The sequence below is a fragment of the Anser anser genome (assembly GCF_964211835.1).
Source record: "Anser anser genome assembly, chromosome: 4".
Taxonomy (NCBI): domain Eukaryota; kingdom Metazoa; phylum Chordata; class Aves; order Anseriformes; family Anatidae; genus Anser; species Anser anser.
The window spans coordinates 30,791,182-30,811,651 of record NC_139724.1 but is presented as its reverse complement, the minus strand read 5'-3'; the positions used below and the strand labels follow the sequence as shown (position 1 = coordinate 30,811,651).

At 44.3% G+C, this 20,470-nt stretch overlaps 1 protein-coding gene across 5 annotated transcripts in view; it reads left to right on the top strand.

Annotated features, from left to right (window-relative positions):
• Window positions 1-4,821: 4,821 nt before the first annotated feature.
• Window positions 4,822-20,470, top strand: part of FNIP2 (folliculin interacting protein 2) — a 47,658-nt gene continuing 32,009 nt past the window's right edge. Inside the window, exon 1 of one of the 5 annotated variants that reach the window (XM_083832695.1) lies at window positions 4,822-5,118. In XM_083832695.1, coding sequence (XP_083688821.1) covers window positions 5,027-5,118 — 92 coding nt within the window. In that variant the 5' untranslated portion in view covers window positions 4,822-5,026. Of the gene's footprint in view, window positions 5,119-8,655; window positions 14,216-16,017; window positions 19,723-20,470 lie in introns of those variants that run through there. The other 4 variants (XM_083832697.1, XM_083832696.1, XM_083832693.1 and 1 more) reach the window with 4 other exon arrangements.

Genomic DNA, 20,470 nt, shown 5'->3' with positions numbered 1-20,470 from the left:
CCCATCTGCACCAAATCTTTTTCTGCATAAAGCTGAATAAAGAGGTCCCGGATTAAGCCCATACTGAGCAGTTATTGACGCTGAGCTGATTCCTCTAAGCTGAATTGAAATGCAATGTTAAACAAAGGAAGAACCATATGTTCTTGTCTCGCTATGTTTGAAGAAGAAAATTGTCTACAGCGCTGACATAATATACCAGAAATTGAAAGAAAAGTTGGGCATGTAGCCATCACTAACTTTGAGATACGCTGATCCCTAAAGAAATGGCTTAGATAAGAACCAAGCAAAGCCAAGAAGACTTTTTGGTCTGTGTATTCTGTCTGTGCTTTGAGCATGTTTTAGAGGCAAATAGCCAGAGTAATGCTTGGGAGCTCAGGGTGTGAGGAAGCAGGGCAGAGCTCAGGGAGCTGGGGGTCGGCCTCTTTTCACATAACTAGTGATAGGGCTAGAGGGAATGGCCTCAAGGTACGCAAGGGGAGGTTCAGGTTGGAAATGAGGAGACATTTCTCCTCAGAAAGAGCAGTCAGGCAGGGTTGCCCAGGGAGGTGGTGGAGTCACCGTCCCTGGCGGTGTTCAAGGAAAGGCTGGACCTGGTGCTTAGGGACATGGCTTAGTGGGTGACATTGGTGGTAGGGGGATGGTTGGACCAGATGATCTTGGAGGTCTTTTCCAACCCTAATGATTCTGTGATTCTAAGCCACGACTGGGAAGAAGGAGAGGCCCAGACTGTTAGCTGGCCTCTGCAGGTGGTGCCACCGTATTGGGGTGGGATGCTGCTCCTGTAGCTGAACTCTGGGTCCTCACTTCCCATACAAATACACAGCCTGCATATTACCGTAGGTACATGTAAGTGTATGATGCTACTTACTGTAGTTATCACTAAAAGGCATTAAAATATCCTATTTTGATGGTTGTTCTTTATGATATAGAAAGCCTTTTTGGTCTGCATTTCATACGGGTAGGATGGAGTCCAAGATGAACCACATCAGCACAGATTTAAAGACAAGAGCACCTGCAGTCCCACAATGGATTTTGCCACTGAAAATCTGGAATGTGAGGATTTCCTGATGAGCTTCAGATTGAGTCCCAGGTAGGAGGCTGAGAAATATACTGACTCTGACAATTGTGTTGTACAGAGGAACCAAACCATGTTCTACACAAGTCTTTGAGCATAGAATCAACATCCATAGTTACGTACATCTTCAGGCTCTTCTGGAAGAAAAAGTAGTGTACCTTCACTTTTGGATACTTCACAGGATACATAAGGTACAGCAGTGATTTCAAAAGACTATTACCTTTATGCAATCCAATTCTTACCATATTACTCAATATTTATACTGTGGTGATTAAAAGAAGAAATCCCTGATCTGACCTTTCTCTCTATTTTCAACACTAAAGGCTGTTAAAAATCAGAAGTTTCATTACATACATTAATACTTGCCAGTAACTTTGAAACAATTCCCATAAAACATTCCCATTAAACTGTCTTTAATTTTTTCACTGACTCCATCTTCTATGTAAAAAGACAGCAAAACTGCTTATCTATATTAAGGCAGCGTTTTTGTGGCATTCTTCAGGGGCTGGGAAAAGTTGCTGCAGCAACAGCACACGTTATGTAACGCTTCATTCAACGAAGGATGATTAAGCTGGTTTGCAGGGGGCTGCAGTCCCAAGCTCTCTGTTGCTGTCAGTTTCTATCCCTGCCTGAAAAATGCAATATATTTTAGTATAGGTTTTTAAAGTTCTCTGTAGAGAGTTATTTGGATTTAGACTAAATAGTAATAACAATATGTAGAGATGATAATTCTAGACGTTTATTGATGCCATATTTTTCTCAGCATGTTTGAAGTAGCAATAAAAACCTTTTTTTCTTTTTTTTTCTTTTTTTTTTACAGAGTCCAAAATGTGGCCGATGCTTTACAAAGCACAGCAAGACTTAATCTACATTCACGCAACTTCATGCAGCACACATCACTACACGAAGCAGTAAGTAATTACCAAGCATCCTGGATTAGCAAACTGTTTGTAAACTCTTGAGAGCTTACATGTTCTGGCTTCTGGCTTCTTTTTGTGGTTCCTCCAAAGCCTAGTTCTGACAACAAAGATTTAGGAGCATTTTGGATTTGTCCGTTCAGTACTGAGAGGGATGGAAAGGAAACAGCTGTAAGGGAACTCGAAGTTTCATCTGGGTCTGAGTGATGGGGAGGGTAACCGTGACGTAGGAGACTTGGGTTTTAAGCCAGCTTGTCCTGGCTATAAAACCGAGTTTCTACATTTTCAGGAGAGAATCTTCAGAGAGATTTATGGTCTGTGAAACATAGAAACACCCAAACATTCAGCTCTTCCAAGATTTGAATGTCCCTTTTATGTATTGACAGCTTTCTAACACAGTCTCATATTTTTCTACCTTTAAGAATCCATCTCCTTTTCTGCCCTAAGTTTCAACAGCTACATTGTCTTTCTCTGTTCTTAAAGAGTCTGACCCTTAGTAGGTACTGTAAACAAGGTTTTGATTCTCACATGCCCCCTTTTTTATTTCATATATTCCTAGGAGAGTGAAGGCTGTCTTGCTGTAAATGGTCTTTGCTTGACAGATGGTATGGCATTTTTCTTTACATCTGCTCGTATTCACTCATGGGATAGTGAAAAATCACCGCATTTGCTTTGCCAGGTGTTCTTTGCAGCCAAACTCTGTCTGGGATGGGATACTGCATACATACTGTGAAAGTTATTTCGTAGTCCCTTGCTGATTATGCTGTGTTTTCGCCATGATTTTTCAACAATAAACTGAAAAACTAGTGTTCTAGAAGGAAGCAGTGTCTTAATGTTTTGTTACCGATTTCAGACCATAGTGACCGTCAAACACGTTAACAGAAAATACTGGGAACTGATGTAGCACCAAGCATCAGCCAGCGTGTAGGGTGCATTTACATTACCATTTTTGCCCAGGTCACAGGAGCATTTTTGAAGCGAGTCTCCCAGTTGTGCTCACTGACGTTGTCTTGCTTCACATTTTGGAGTGGCATCTGAGAGTACAAAGTGGATTATTTTCAGACGAAACTAAACCAGATGTTTTTTTGCAGAAACACATTCAGCATGCTCCAGCCACTGGCAGTCATTCTGCCCGCAGGAACAGATGACAACCAGTCCAAAATAAAACCCTGTAAAATGTTCACGATGCAGACCTCAGGCTCTGCCCCTACTGCTCAACACTGCTTGCTAACACAGACGTAGCCCTAGGGTGGCAGCCATGATATTTGCAACTTTTAGGTTTCTCAAGACTGTTCTATGAGATTTGCAGCTCAGTGATTATTTCTGGAGCTGGATGCCTACTTTCTCATTTACTGTGCTTACTCGGTCAACCAGGGTGTCTTTCGTCATGTCCAGGTGCACCCCAATGCTCACTTCCCTTTCAAGGTGCTGTCAGTGCTGTGCCCTCATTTTTCCAGCTCTCAGCTGTCATCTGCATCAGGATCTGGTGCTGTTGGTGGAAATGGATGATCAAGAGCAGTGAGAACATCTGAGCTGACCGGTTTATATCTGGTATTTGGTGTCACAGGTGAAGTGGTTGAGAGCCTCAAGAAGGTGATCCTTTCTGAGAACAGACCTTCAGCTGAGGGCCCCCGAGCGTTTACAAGATTAGATCCTGTGCTACAGAAGGAGGAGCCAACGGGGCCGGTAGGCAGTCATCTCTTGGTTTTCATTTGAAAGAGAAATCAGCATCTCCAGCTGCTGAAAAGCTGTCTCCAAAGCACCAGCACGGCGTTCACTTCTGCTGCTGCTAACAGATGTTGGGTTTGCGGCCAGCAGTTGTGATGCTCCTGCCCTGCATCTCGCCATTCTCCACGGCTTGCCCCCTAGTTTCCCGAATAGCAGCGGGCTGCTGGTGTGACCCCGCTTTATTTGCCACTGCCCGGCCGGCCCTGCTGCCAGCTCGGGCTGGGGCAGGGTGCTGAGGGCCCGCATTCATGCCGGCGTCATCGTCACAAAAAGGCATGCACACGCATATTGCCACGGGTATAGGAAATACAAAATATTTAGATATTATTTATGTATTTGTATTTATATTATACACATGTATTTATATTATACATGTGTTTTATTTATATATTATAAACATATATATTTATTTTTATATATTTATATATTTAGAGGAGTAAGGAATTAAAGGGAAGAGGAGCATACATCCATAAAAGTGGCATCTACCTCTTTTTTACCACCTATTTTCTTGAATCCCTCTCAGTTTATTAAAAGGTGGCGCGTTTTAATATTCGCTGCACATTTTTAATGCCCCTTCACAGCTGGTACGCATCGGTGCGTTTCTGCAGGTATGCGCACGCAAGCATGTAGTAACACGTTTATACATGCGTTCAGAAATGTGTATGATATATAGGAACGTATTTAAACATAGCTGTATGAACATTTAAATTAATATTTTATTGAGAATATTTTTGCATTTATTATTTATATTTTATAACCGTCTTCACATTTATATTTTAAAATCGTTTTAATACTTATATTCTAAATTCCTTTTATACCTATCATGAACAACACACGCACGTTTTACATAAAACAACACATTCTTATACGAAAACGTGCGGGACGCGGGACCCGGGAGCCCCCCCCCCGCGCCCCTCCGCAGGCCGCTGCGTGAGGCGCGTGAAGGGGCCGCCCCGGCGGGAGCAGGCCGCGCGCGCGCCCCTTTAAGGCTGGCTCCCGGCGCCCTCCCCACGTGCTGGGGGCGGGCCCGGCGGCGCGGCGCAGCCAGTGCGAACCGCCCGAGGGGCGCGGCCGCGTCCGTGTCCGCGTCCCCGTCGCGCGGCTCCTCGCGCCGCGGCCGTTCCGCTCGGCGGGCGGGGCGGGGTGGGTAGGGCGGCGGTCAGGTGACGGGCGGCTGCCGGCAGCGGGGCGGCCGGGCACGGCGGCGGCCCCTGCCTCGCCTCGCCTCCTGCGGGCGGCTCCTGCGCGGCGGGGAGATGCGGCGGCGCCCGCCGCCCGCCGCCAAGTGAGGCGCGGCGGCGGCAGCATGGCCCCCACCCTGCTCCAGAAGCTCTTCCACAAGCGGGGCGGCGGCGGCGGCGCGGCGGCCCCCGGCGGGCGGGAGGGGCCCGCCTTCAGGTGAGGGGCGGCGGGGGGGAGCCGCCATCTTAGGCGGGGGCTTCGCACGCAGCCCACGGGGAGCTCCCGGCCTGACGGGGGTTCCGGGGGGCTCCTCCGGGGCTGCCTGCGGGGTGTGTGGGGGGAAATGCAGCGGCAGCGAGGGCTGGCAGCCCGGTCCTGGGGAGGTGGCGGGGCTCGGAGTCCCGTCAGGGAACGGGGCCGGAGGGTTTGGGGCGGCTGCGGCGTGTGGACGCTGTGCCTGCCGCTTACCTGCTGTGGCACTCACCGCGTAATTATATCTCTCCTTTTTAATTTAGAAGAAAACGTGTTTTCCGCATCTAACCCGAGTGGTGGTCTCCAAGCAACTGTTACTTTGCTTTGTGCTTAAAACCTTAGCAAGTGCTTTCTGTCAGGGTCCAAGGCTGCTAATTGCAGTTGTAAAGGTCTAGGATCCATCAGGGATATCCGTGGAGGCAGGTTCCATGCACAGCGTGTCCCCCATTGCAATCAGTCCTTGCTCAGTCTGGAGCATTTTGTGAGGTTAGGCCCTATATTCGTTTTTGCCTTCCTTAGGTTAGGTATTCCACACTCCATCATCAGTTTCAGCAATGTTTAAATGATACAGTTCTTGAAACAAAAACTGGCATAATTAAAACATCACTCCAGGTACCCATCATTCTTTTAACTCCCTATTCCTCTCTTCCTGTCCTTTCTGATTAGTTTTTGGCATATTAACTGTTAATAAATGTATTTGAAGGGTTTTGCTTTTTGGGTTTTCTTACATGTTAATATTGCATTAAATTTCTTCCTTATAGCTTCTAAATGTGCTGCAATACTCTTTCTTTATTCCAGTTATCTCTTTGTTGCCCTGCAGGAGCATATTCATGGGGTCTTAGAAGTCGTACTGCAACATTTTCAGTAGACTTTCTGTTGAGCAAAAAGAACATCTGTCTGAATGGACATACAGGATTGAACACAAGTAAAATGCCCAAATCCTTTGGGAACTTATGTATTAAGTGTAGGTAGCTGGTCACAGTTAAGAGTGGCACATCTGCTTTCTGCTCTAATGGCACACCTATATTTTCAAGGATTTCAGCAGTTTTTACTCCTTCTTTGTGTTTTGGTTTGAGGGGTGCCTCCTAATTCAGTATGCATATAGCTCTCTTAAACAGTTGCATGGGACTAACAGTGGTCTGTATCCCCAGATGTCAAATTGCTGCAGAACTCTTCAAAGCCCGAGTGTCTTCATGTACCCTCCTCACCCAAAGCAGTAGCCCTAGACAATTTTTCTTTCAAATGTGTCATTAGGAAGCTTTGCCTTTTGTAACATTCCCAGGAGCGCCAGGAGAAGCTCAGTGGTAAAGGGCCGTGGACCATACTCAAGACTTGCCTGTAATGAGCACTGTTTGTGCTTGTTCCGTTGCCCCTCTCCCCTTTAACTGGATAGAACTTGACCACGCATCAGAGCTGGTTCCTCTCTTTGGCTCTGAAGAGAAAAGCAAGCTGCAAGCTCCACGCTGCTTACCAGGATGAGCTGGCACAGGGGAGAAGAGACACGGTGCTGAGCTGAACGTCAAGCCACAAGAAATGGTTTCTTGGCTACAAGAGCATTAACATTTTAATTTGGATCAGGAGCATTCCTTTAAGGAAAACCTCTCAGTTGTCTCCACTTAGTGCGCTTTGGTAGCCAAGTGGCTTCGGTGCGCAAATTGGATTCCTGGTGGATTGAATGAAATTAGAAAGTGTGCTCCTACCACAGGGCGTTCAGTCCCTGGGACCAGGCTAGAGGTGGTCAAACATAAAACCCCACAACATGCATCGTGTGGGTGTCAGGTCCTTAGTGCCAATTATTTCATTTCACTCTGTGGATCCGGTCCTGTTGGGCTGTACGGCATGCTAATGGCAGCACAGCCCTTACCTGCTGGGTGAGAAGAAAGTAAACACGAGGTGTAGGTTTTAATCTAGTGCCATTAGGGCAGTAGGACTTTCTGCTGGCCTGCGCCTCCCTTCAAAATGATGGGAGTACAAGGTAGTGAAAGGGCAGTATTAAGAGCTGCGGAATGTCTTATTTCTTTTTAAAACGAGAAATTAGAAACCGGCTGGGGAGCAGATGGGTGCTTGTGACATGATATTACATTTGTGCTAAGCAGTTTTGTACACACATCTTCAGCTTCTGGTTTTTATTACTACTGCTTTTTGCTTCCCCTAACTAAAAATACCTGCATGTGCATATATATACGTACATATGCAAATATACATATAAAATATATCTGTGCCTTCTAACAGAGAAGTTTGAGTTTAGCTTCCAACACTCTGAGGAAACCCTAATTACTTTGTGTGAGAAATGGGAATTGGTGTGGCTGAATTCTCTTAAAATATTTCTTATTTGCTTATCAAATGTTGCTTCCCTTGCAAGATTGATTTAGAGTAGTTTGTACAAATTTTGGAGTGCTACCAGGGTCATGTGCTTGGCAGGATGGCAGCTATTACTGCAAAAACAAAGCATCCTCCTCCCGTAGAATTTGAAATTTAATAAGCACGCGGTTTATCTCAAGGCTAGAATGTCTCAAGGGTTAGGCATATATTTGAGTAAGGTACTGGGGGCTGACTTTAAGGAAATTAACTATTGCAGATAGCCTGTGCTTAAGTTTACAGCAGTTTGACTGTAGTTGTTCTTGCCTGATTGTGGAATGAGATTTCACATCAGAGTCTTGCTGTACTTGATGCGGAAGATTGAAGTCATCCTTAAGTAGAGGGCGAAGGTTTCTTGCAAGTTTCATTCTTTATTAGTGTGGGGGATTTGTTGTTGTCTTTTAATTGTGGAGCACCTGTACCCAGGGATGTAAGGATGGAAAGAAATACTGTGTGGTTTTTGGAAGACTGCTCTGGCTGGTGAACGTGTAACTTCCGCATTGCAGCCTCTGATGAGATTTTTTTGCTATTGGTGTGTTTAGTGAAGGAATGCTGTAAAATAAGGAATAATTTCATCTTACGTGTGATCTATACAAAAAGTGTTATTTCAGCTGGGCTTGAAACTTGCAAACAGGCTGCTGCTTCAGCTTTAAGTATCAGCTGCTCCTTCTGGTGCCTGTAATGGAGCGGATGTCATGCTGTACTGCAGGATATCTATCTGGTAGCAGTTTGTTAGCGTTGGTATATGAGATCATCCGTCTGGCAGTTGATGCTAGTAATTCCTTTGGTCATAGCACTGAAATGCTTGGTGAGAGCCTATTTGCTAGGCATTATTTCACAGCGTTTATTACCAGCCTTGGCAATACTCCACCTTCTGAAAAAGGAAAGAAAGCAGTTCTGAGCTTTGCGTATGCTTGCATGTCAGTTTGTTATATCTTTGTTAAAATGAAACACTCCCTGGTAAATTCTTGGAGCCTAATTGGGTTTCTCTTGAGCTTATTCCAGCTTTGTAGGCATCCATGAAGCTATAAAGATACTGAGCACCCAGGTACATCTCTGAAAATGGAAACAACACAAAAATCCGGTGGTAAATGTTTTTAAAAAGGATTGGTGGGGTTGGAGGGTGGGTATCATATGCTGCGGGAAGGGAGATGCAGCCCAGGGCCAGCTGTGAGCATGGGGACAGCAAGGGTTAAACAGTAAGTCTCGGCCTCCTGCCTCTTCGCTGACAGCTGAAGGTGAGCCTTAAGGTGCAGCTTTATGCCTCTGTTCTGGCCTTGTCCGCCTTCCTCAGTAATGGGAGCTAAAGAGCCAGTTCTGCAGAGAGAGATTTATTACGGCAGTCTCAGTCTCGCTCAAGAGGCAGCTTAGGGAGGAAGTGATTGAAAGTATGGTCTTTTGACATGGAAACCACACTTCCAGCCCGGGGCTGTTTTGAAGGAAAACAAACAAAACCCAAGTCCTCTGGCTTCTGAGCTTTGCAGGAACCAAGGCCGTTCTCCCTCTTAAGTTGCTTGGATTGCCCTTCCCCCTACGTGCTTCTGTGAGTGAACAGCCTCTTGGTTTCCTCTGGCTCTTGCTCTCTGTTCAGATTGCAAGAAGACACCCTCTGTCTGGTGGTTTTTTGGTGGTGGTGGGGAAAAACACAGCGTGGCTGAAATGGAAATGTCTAAACTGCTGACGTTGAGAGGGGTGGATGCACCTTGGTTATTTCATTTACTTCCATGAAAAGATACGTTCTTGTTTGACCAGACAAATTGGTTTTGTCAGTGGGTTATTTCTGATTTACAAGTAGCTCAGCTGAGTGGCATAGCCAGCTAATAGTGCGTTTCCTACACGCTTGACTTAAATTGAGGTGCAACTGGATAACGGGTGTTTGAGGCTTTATTCTTAGGGTACTTCTGCTGTTCGCATGTCTAAGAGTGGGTGGGTGAGTACTCTGCCAGGTGCTGTGCTCAGCAGGGAATGAAGAGGGCATTGTACCAACAGGAGGCCTTGGGAGCTTCCTGCCCCTAGTAGCACAACTCAAAGCAGAATACGCTACAACCTAAAGCACTGGTGCTAATGCTGTAGGAGAATACTTGTTGGTGTAAATGGATTGATGTGAGTGAGAAAACAGCTGCTCGGGGCTGCAAAAATTAGATGTTCATTCATAAAAGCTGAATTCATAGAGGGGGGGAAAAAAAAGGTGGTGCAGACAGGCTTCACTAGGCTCTGAGGTAAGCTCAGCTGAGGTAACAGAATAACCTTATTAAAACCTGGGAGGGATGGAAGATGGCAGGCATTTGACAGAAATGTAGTGGTCATTAGTTGTCATGTCATCCCAGCTGGGCCAGAAAACAGTAACTTTTTTCACAAAAAGCCATTTACTTCTTGCTCTGGCGTTTCGGTAGCACTGAAGCTGCTCAGAACTTCTTGGATCAGTACTGGCTGTGTGCTACAGACCTCAGTGACTTACCTGTTCCTCCAGGGAGTCCTGCTGCTGGCAATTCCCTGCTTTTATCTACAGTCTGCTTTGTGCTTCGGTGGTGTTCAGGGGTGTCTTCTGAAGAGAAGACTCCGTTTTAGAGCCACGTGTTGTGTGTGTGGCCATCACTTGTTTCTACTAAACACCTCGCTTAGGAGAGTGGTGTGCTGTCTTGCATGCCGCTTGGACGAAGCTCCATGAGAAGCGTGTTGGGATGCTAGCCTAACTGCCAGTACTTGCAAGCGGGGGGTGTCTGTGGGTTCACTTGCTAGGCAAAACATGAGGAGGAATGCAGTTCTGTAGGATGGCGGCTGACAGGCTTCTTAGAGAGAGTAAGTGAGAAGAGGAGGGCTTTCCAGTGGGCATTTGGTGTGCGGAGGGAGCACATGTGGCTGTGGATGCCTTTCCACGCGCTTGTGTGATAAAGCGTCTGATCAGTGCTGATCTGGCTAACCAGCATGGAGGTGGTTATTCATTTGCCTGTCATGAGTCACCTCTGTGTGTGCGCTCTGCCTCCAAGTCGTCTGTCTTAGTCTTCAGGCTCGGGTTCTTTGTTCGACTTTTCTCCTGGCCTTAACAGTTCTCTCTGCCTTTCTCCCCTCCCTCCGTGTGCCCCGTGTTGGCAGCTGCAGCACGTGCAGCAGCGCCATGTTTTACATCCACGATCGAGGTCGCAAGACAAGCCGCAGCACAGGCTGCGAGGCAGAGCGTTCCTCCGAGGCACCGAGAGGGCTGGCTTAGGGGTTTCGGTTGTAGTGCCTGTGCCTTTCCAGCTGCGATTAGGGCAAGTACCGGTGTTTTTACATGACCACAGCCGAAATATTTCTGCTTTATTGGTCATCACGCTTCCTGGATAGTGGTGAGATTCTTAGAATTGCACTGATTGATGGGCACGAGGGTTTTAAATCCCACTTACTGTTGCTAAAACTGACTCATGGTTTTCTTTCTATAGGTTGTGCTGAAGTGAAACTTGAGCTGTGTGTGGTGTAATTACTGAATCAGTACGGAGCTTTCTCTGCACTGTGTTCTCACCTAAGTGTAACACAGTTCAGCTTGTCTCCTCCAAGGTGCTCAGTGGAGTTTCACATGTGCTAATGAAATCAGCTGTATTAAGTAAACAATCTGTCAATATTTATTTGCTTCTCTAATAGAGGTGCTAACGGGCTGAGTTGGATATTAGCACTTCTAAATTAGGGTTCTAAACGATTTGCTATAGTATATTTTGTAATCAACTCAGGAAGTTTCTTACATAGTAACTCTTAGCTTTTATTAAGTCTACTGGATTTTATGAAATAAAAGTGTCTTGAGTGAACTTGGTGCTCTGGATTTCTGTGCTCAGTCTTTGTACTGAACTCTGAATCTCGATATTATCTGACACCTGAAGTTGCTCAACTTTTGGGGCTGGGTATGTGAGTGCACAACTCGAGGGGTACAGGAAATCTGAGCAGAGTACACCAGATAACATTTTCGAAGGAAACCACAGAGAATGACATACTTCTCTGTAGGTTCTTTCACTAGATGTGGATCGTTTTGAGATCAGACAGGACTTTAACATTCACATTACAGCATTATATTAAAGTCTGTAAAAAGGCAGTTATGCAAATTTTTCAAAATCTGCAACTTATGGTTTAGCTTATGGTCACACAGGTTTTGTGCCTGTCTTCACATGTCCACGTGGAAACAAAGAACTCATTCAACCATCACTGATAAGTTGAGTGCTTGTATCTCTCACCTTTCCTTGCATTTCCTTTACCATTCCCCACCAAATTACCTGAAATCTTCGTTCATAATGCTCTGCTCTGGCTTGCATTCCATCTAATGGGATCTTTTTTCAAACAGGTCCTACTGTAGGAAAGATAGCGGGCTTCCTATTTCCAAAGTCATGGCTTATTTAACGTGATTGGGTTAAATGAGCAGGGCGTGACCTGAGCTCCCAAGAAGGAAAATTTTTAACCTCTGGTGCAGGCACAAGGAAGAAGAAGGTTAGGTGCAGAAACAGCTTTGCCCAGCTGTACAGCAGTAGGTTTAGTCCATGTGTGTTAAGGCTCCGGTCTTGGCGAGTGGCCGCAGTGGTGTGTGATGTTAGCACCTTCTCCCATGCACGAGTTGATTATGCACTGGGCGTTTATCACTTCCCCAGCAGTGTTGATAGGACAGAGCGTTGAAGCCCTCCTCAGCCCCGTCTGTATAAAGGTCACTGATACAACAACGATCTCTTGCAGTAGGTTGTGTGAAGCTATCAGGCTTCATGCAGGGATGGTTACGGAGGGCTCATGTTCTGGTCCTCAGCTGTGTTGAGAGGGCTGTAATAAAGAGCTGGGAATGGGTAACCACTTCAGTTTGCTTGGCAGGTAACTGTAGTGACAAGCATCTGGGCTCTTACTGGATCTTGGCTGTTAGCATGGAGGAAGGTTGCTCTCATGTGGTAGCCGGTTGAAATGGATTCAGGAGTGCCAGCTTCTGCCTTACCAACCATTAAATAAACAAGTTTCTAAATCACATCAAGCTGAAGAGTTGGAAAAATTAACTGATTATCAAGATACCACTTACAACATCTGGCTGTGCTTACTAAGCACTGAACCATTTCGGATGTGATTCCAAGTCCTACGGGGAGATGACTGACACCTGATAACACCTGATGACTTTAGTATTTCAGAGACTTGAGAATTTAAGTCTCATCTGCTGTGGACTGGGTTACAGTACTGTGCGTCATTTTGTGGTGGCATGCAATAACTTTATAAAATGGCTCTGTATAGTTGGACTTGACAATGAGTCCAGGGCTGGATATGCAGTGGAGAGAAAAAGGGGAATATTTTTTTTGAGTCAGTCACCTTTGGTGAACCTGTGTACACAGTTGAGACTGCAGCTGCCTGACATCTTTGTTTTTAAGCAAAAACACCTGGGTGGAATATGAAAGATAACTTGAACTTCTGAATTAAACCCTGCTTACTGCTTAAAGAAGTGATTGCGTATTTGTATTGAAATGTATTGTTGGCATGTGAACTAGAAATCTGATTGAAACAAGGGCTTTTCATTCGCATTACTGAGATGCTTAAAGTTGGCTGGAGTATAGACTCCATTGCTGGTGTACCGCTGGGCACTGTTTTGACTAGAAGAGAAAGTAAGAGTTTTGTTTAGTTTTAATTGAGTTGTCCTGAATCTGTAATTGTTGAGAAGGTTCCTCATGAGTCTGCTCTGGTCAGTTTTGTCTCAGGAGAAAGTTAGGTCCATTATAAAATACTTGCACATACAGCGTTGTACTGAGGGTCACTGAAGGGGCTTGACCAGTTCTTACCTGCTCACAAGAAGAAAGGTTTTTAATCTGTCTAAATAAACAATTGCTACATAAGTTTGCTGATATCTCAGAAGTTATAGTTTGTTTCTATCATGAAATCTCGCTTCAAATGCGTAAAGCGTGTTCCTATTGCACGGCAAGGTTGCACCTGGCTCTTTTCTTTTTTTTTTTGATTTTGGTCTAGATACTTCATGGCTGACAAAGACTACCACTTGCCAGCTATATTTTAGCACGTTACTGAGCATGAACAACTCAGATTATTTATAAATCTCACTGAATAAACTTTTAAATCTAATACTTTTTTTTTTGAGAAAATGTTTAGGAACCTACGCAAGTAGTTAGAGCGGTTGGCCTACTTTAAGCAAGAGGCTATTTCATAACTTAATGACTACTTATACATTCAAAGTGCTATGCAATCAGTGGTAAACAAAACGTAAGTCTCTTGCAAGGTGCCTTGCAGTAAGGCTAGGTTTGGCCTTGCCAGGCCATGGTTGAAGTGTGGTTTCTTTGGTTGTTTTTGTCTCAATTTCATTGAGAAGGTGTTATGGTATGAGTGATTTAACTACCCCGAACAGGGTTCTAAGATGTGGCATCTCCTTCGCTTTGCAGTGAAATTTGAAAATAAATACATGTAAACCTTCAAGACCCAGTGCTGCAAAGCTACTTTCAACTGTCTGCAGTAGAGGGTTAAGGAAAGTGTTTTGGATGGATTAGATGAATTATCATAACAACAAGAACAAAAAACATTTTTGGCTATAACTAGTGAAAAATGCCGGAGTTGACGTTATATCCGTCTGTGTTATCACTTCATTCAATCTAAGTCAGGATTTCCTGGCATTCATCTACACAGAGACGATGGACTTTGCTGTTCATGCTATTGCAACTTTTGGGTGGTCAAGTATGGCTTCTGGGGTGTGTGTTCTTTCCCACATTCCTGCCAGGTGGGTAAATCAGGCAACTTTCATAAATACTCAACATACTTTGTTTGAATTCATTCCTTTCCCATTTTTGCAGGTTAACTTTTCAGTCATTTCTTTATTCTCTTTTTCAAAAAACATCTTTCTCTTTCAACATTTTAACGTAACTACTTACAGAGGCTCGGCAATGTTTTGACAGTTGATCAAAAAAATCAGGTTGCTTCTGCTCTCAGCGCTGCTGGAGCACCACACCTGCTATTGTTGGTCTTATACATGACAAGTATTAATAAAACTAAAAAATCAAAATCTTAAAGCCATATGCTGAATAAAAAAAAAGTTGGATGTCAATAATTTAAAAATCTGATGATATAGCTTTGTTACTGAGCTATACTCTAAACAGCACCTTGAATTTGGGAGCACACGGGTAAATTTTTTTTGGTGAGATCATACAGCTGAAAATTCCCTTTGGGGTTAGTTGAAACCAAGCCCTTCTGAAGCAATTTCCCTTGGCAGGAGGGCGAGTGTCTGTGGTGCTTGCTCCCAGCTCTGCTCGAGAGCGTTCTCTAGTGAGGTGGGAGGGCATGCTCCGAGCGAGGGCGAGGAGGGGATTACAGGTGCCTTCCACAGCCCTGTAAAGCCTCAGAGAGAATGCCGTGTCTTCTCAAGTGTACCAGAGCACTCCTGTAATTGGAGTGGTTTTCTAGCAGAAGTGGAAGAAATCTGTAAAGGCAATGTTTTGGTTTAATATGTGAGCATTTTTAGTTACTTAGAGTTGAAGGTGTTTGTGTTTTATATCAAAGCTACTGTTCGGCTAACTAGTAAAATTTTGGAATGCTAAACAGTGTTGTTCATCTCTGTATCAGTTGGCATTAAAATGTATTTATTTATGTCTAATGAGCAATATTGTTTCTTAGTTGTTTTATTTTCATATTCTAAAATTACTCCTTTGAACAAGGGCTTGAAAGCTGCACACAGACTTAGGAAAAAAAAAAAGGGGGGGGGTGTTACAGAAGACAGTGAAGGAACAGGAAAGAGCAGGCAACCAAACCCATGCCTCAGGATGCCGCCCGTAAGGTGTGGTGGTGGTGTCTGTGCTGGCCTACTCATTTACGTAGGAGATACTAAGGGCTGAGCTCAGTCAGTGCTTTCACACAGCCCCAAACTGCAACAGGAGCTGGTGTGGTGCTGCAAATACCAGATTGTGCCCTGCACTGCTGCTCAAAGCTCTTCCTCCCATGTGCAGCGTGTAGTTCTCCTCCCTCCTGCTCCAGAGGAGGGGGCGAAGGTGTAGGTAGGAGCTGGTAGGGTAAGAGCCTTCTATTCATCTCGCTTTCTGGCAGAGGCAGTTCTCCGACGTGCCTTGGCAGTGTCTGTATTTAGTAGCTGTGTTCCTGGACGCCGGCCCAGTCACATGGCGCTGCTGGAACAAGTGACATGGGAATGATGCCTCAGCCCCGGCCCGGCGCGCGGTGCAAGAGGGGCTGGGCTGGGCTGAGGTGAGCTGAGGTGGGCCTGCTCCCTCCCCTGCGCTCCCCGGGGATGCTGCAACCACCCCTGCTCCCGGCAGGCTGCTGCCGCTTGGCTCGGCCCCTTTGGCTCCAGCGATGAAGGTTTCTCTAAAAAGAGAAAACAGAAAAAGCCTAAGGAAGATTAAATAAAGAACGGAAGGTTGGCTTGTTCGAAATGATCGAGATGGCTGCTGTAAAACAACTTCTGCAAAATATTCGACTCGGTTTTGATGAACTGAGATCTCCTGGCTGCTGGAAACTACTGGGGGCTGCGGAGGGTGGTGGGAGGGAAGAGGAGGGAAAGCTGGTTAGGACTGAGTGGGGATCTCTATATAGAGAAAAAGACTGCTATGGATGTAGGAGCTAACCTTTTTGTGTCTTAATTGTCTCCGGGTTTGAAGTCCTAGTTCAAGGAAAAAGACACTTTTCTTAATGGTAAAACACAAATACGTGCAATTACCAGGCTTGAGCCCTTTCACATTGCTGGCAAGGAATTCCATTTTGGGGGCTAGCAGCTGGAAACACTGTCCTGTGCTGTATGGGGTTCAACCTCAAATACATTGTTTTCTGTGTTTTTTTGTTTGTTTGTGGGTTTGTTTTTCTTTTGAAACGTTATCACTGAGACGTACGAAACCTAGTTCCCAAACTTCTGACTAACAGCCACTGAACAGTGAGTCCGAACTTAGGGAAGCTGTCTGGGTTCCGACACGCTGCTTTAATAAGCAGTTCTTGGTGGCTCTGAAAAGCTGAGGCACGCAATTTATCGCGACTTTAACTTGGTGTAGAACTGCTCGTTGGCCTCTATCAGGTGTGTGTGCATTTTGTGGTCACTTTTTTGTGTGTATGTGACAATACTGCCTTGTAGCAATGATGAAAAACGATTGTGACCTTGCAGAAATTCAGTAAGTTGTCCTTCACAAAGCAGGCGGTCTGGGGAGTGCTGTGTTTGCAGTGAACAAGGACCCCCAATGTTGTGTTCCTTTTCATCCAGTAACATAGGCAATTATTTTTAAAAAGGTAACATTTCTGTACGATGATCTAATATTGAGAAGCGTTTTTCTCCACCGCAACTCTTTTGACAGGAAAACCCAAACTGAGGGAGAAGTACTGCAAATGACATGTTCCTTCACTTGTTGCATGACTAACCTGCCATATATCCAGCCTAACGTGTGTGAAACTACTATGTATCATGCTGGAACAAGGTGGTTCATCTAAGGTTAAGTAGTGCTTTACCATATTAGGACTACTTCAAATGATTGTGGAAAAAGAATGCGGCGTGGCATCAGCACAACTCTTCCAAATCCAAGGCTGTAAAAAGAGGAGGAGCAATGTCGGGCTCGTTTGGGGGAGAGTGAGGAAGGGAACCCCCATCTTCTGTGGAATCTATTTAACAGGCCAGAAGAGGGAAATTCATCGTTAAGCAATCCAAAATAGAATCTACTTTACCTATAAATATGCTTTGGCACTCATCCTGAATGTCTGGGTTGTGGGTTTTTTTTGTGTATCTGTTTTGCTAAGTGTGTTTCACTAAAACAAGTTCTCACTGAAACAGCTGGTATGATTCAAACTCTGTTTTCCTCTGTTTCTGTAGACTATTTCTAAAAGATGTTTGGAAAACAAAACCTTACTGGAGATTTTGCAAATATACTACTAGATTTGAAAACAGTGTATAGATTTTAAGTTATAGCCGTAACTTATATGGAAAAAAAAAGTTTTAATTAGATAACTTCCATCATATATATTCCCCCCCCCAAATTCTCTTGCTGAAGTGTTACCTCAAGTTGGAGTCGTTTATGCAATTGTCTGAAGAGCTGAGATGAAGGGCAGGAAATGACCTACAAACAGAGCAGGTGATGTGCTGTCACGTAGCCTAGAAAAAGAATGATTTAACTCTGCTTCCCAGAGGATTATTTCTGGAGGGCAGGACACTTTCTTCCATTTTCTACAGTAATCTGCTCCTTGGACTCAAGGTGTTTTCCGTATATGATTTTCCATTTTTGTTTTTACTTTTCAGAAACTGTTTTGTGTATTTTCAATCCTAATTCCTCAAGTATTTTAGGATTTATAGTATTCTACAGATGAAGTATTGTTGTGAAGCCTACCAACTATTCAGTAGGCTTTCAGGTGTTCCTAGTTTTAGTCTCTGACATGAATCCCATATTTAACTGGGATTTAACTGAATGTTTCAGAACTTTCTTTCCTTTCTGTGTGGGGAAAGCATAGGACAAGTGAATGCTGTCAACTGCTGGTCCTAGTGTAAGTGCAGTAAACTGGCCATCAGTTGTTCGGTTCATTCATGCTTCAGAGACGAATAGGAACACTGCTGCTGAAAGCAGTCCTCAGTGAGGTGAGGAGGAGTCGCCCTCTGCTAAATCATTTGAATAACCTGAGAACAGACCAAAGCTTTTCGCCTGTTTCCCTCATTTGAGAAGAGGAGCAATTGTGATCTAGCATTTGTCACTACTCTGGGGATTGAAACAGTTCTGTTTTTTACTGCTTCCCTCTGTGGCTGAGCAAGTTGTTGTTACCATGCTCTAGTTGTCCACTTGTCTTTTGTCCAGGGTTTAGAGGTTGTGGTTTACAGAGATGACAAAATTTTCCTGAGGAGGATGCTGTGCTATTTAGCAGGTAGCATGTGGCACTGGGTTTTGAAATCTTTCTGTGTTGTCTGACTCTGCTGCTGTGTTTCTGGGTGGCCATTAGTGAAGTTATTTTCCCTTTTTAATCTGGAAGGGAAATATTTCTATGGCTGTCATCTTATAAAGCGTCTAAAACTACTGACTAGAAAAAAAATCTATGTAAGAGGTGAGATATTGGCAGCTGTGTATGGGTAAGTTGTGTGGGTTTTTAAGCATGGATGGGAAAGAAGTCTTTGTTCTCCTGCAGACTTACCTGAGCCTGAACAAAACGTGAGGTTCCTTTGGTCTGTTTAAAAACGTAGATTATCTTGATCAGAAGTATTTTATTAGGTATTTGCCACCAGTACTGCCATTAAATTGTTTTAATAGGCTCATGACTGTAAACTCTCATAAACCAACGTAATGTCTGTGACAAACTTCTTGTTGTTTTTTTGCTTCTTTTTAAAAGCTTTTCAAAATAATATTTTCAAATTCTCGGCCAACCGTAAATACCATTTGTCCTTAAAAGTAAAACCATTACAGAGCAGAATAGCTGGTGTTTCTCGGTGTTGGGTTTTTTCCCCCTGATAACCATATGGCAATGATGACAGATTCTTATTTGCTCCCAAGCCATATGAGGTTGCTAGGAGTTGTCAGATGACACTTGCTCACATGAGAGCCATTAACAGGGTGTTGTAGCCAGTGTTAGAACAACCTTGCAACGAAGGGCGAGTCACTGCAAAAGCAACTATGCTTTTTTTTTAAGAGGCCATATGGTTGGGTCTTGTGACTACATAATTGCCAGCTACCTAATCACATACCAGGAAACAAACACAGTTTAAGTCAATATTAGCTGTTGTATCTGCTGCAGCTTTGCGCCAGGCTTGGTAGAAAAACTCTGACAGCAGCCAGAGCAAGTCTATGATGGCTTCTGAAACTTGAAAGTCACGTCTGCTCCTCTGTGTGGGATAACCGCAGCAGCACTTTGGCTACAGCTGCCATTCGGCTTTAATGGCGTGTAGAATATATGAAGATCTCTTTGCCTCTTTTTCCCCCAACAAGAAATCCAGCAGACTGTTCCTGTGTAGGGAAGAAATCTGATCGTAATTGCCATTGCTAATGGTTGATCTATATAGTAAGGAGATCTGCCTGAGGCTGTGTCACTTCAGCGGGTGTTTGGCTTTTTTTTTTTTCAAGAGGATCTGTAGCACAAGAAAATGTGTGGGGGCACACCAAAAGCTACAAATGGCACAGGGGGACAAATAGAAAGAGCAAGAAAGAACAGCAGCGATGTGCCACTTGGAAGTAATCTCCCTTGTGCCAAATTGGATGAAAGGATTAGAAAATCTCTGAGAGACCAAAGTGTCAGCTGTGTGAGCAGAGTGACTAGACTGCTGCAAAACAGGTACGCAAGTAACTTTTTTTGATATATACAGTTTTTGATGGAGGGTGAGCATTTTGGTTTGATATTAGATTTGTAACCACGTGCCTGAAAACTAACCTGTTTGGAAAGCTCCGTAAGGAGGTCATTCTTGCTGCTGATGGTGACTGATACTGTAGAAAGTCTTCCCTGTTGTTTGAAATCGAATCTACATTCTTGAGTCTGATGTGTAAGGTTTGTGTGTGTGCTAACTGAGGTCTGAAGGGTAATTGACTTTCTTTTCAGTTAAGGTAAAATAACCTCACCTTCTTTTTCTAATTAGTTTCCCTCTTTTTAATTTTTTGCCACCTTCTGCATTATTGGGTCAAGTAGGACCAATTTGCAGAGCAGGCAGGAGGAAATGCTGCGGAGTGAGGGAGGAGTGGAGGGGGCAACTCTGCTTCCCTTCTAACTGATCTCTAGGTTAAGCATTACATAAAAGTAATCTGGAGTGTGAGTGTTGTTTCTTCAGCTGCTTTTGTTGTGCCTTTTTCAGGTGTGTGCCAGCGTGTCTCCAGTGTTTGAGCCTGCTGCTATGTAACTGTGTGAAAACATGGTTCAGGGTAGTCTTTTCCAAATTATCATAAAGGATATTAGAATAAATATTCTGTGCTCGGTATTGCCTGTTTAAAATACAGCTAAATGATGCATAGATTTCAGGCTCGTTATTTCTCTAGCCTGTGGTTGTTGCGCTGAAGCAGTGATTAGTCACTTTCTAAAATGTTCTAAGGTC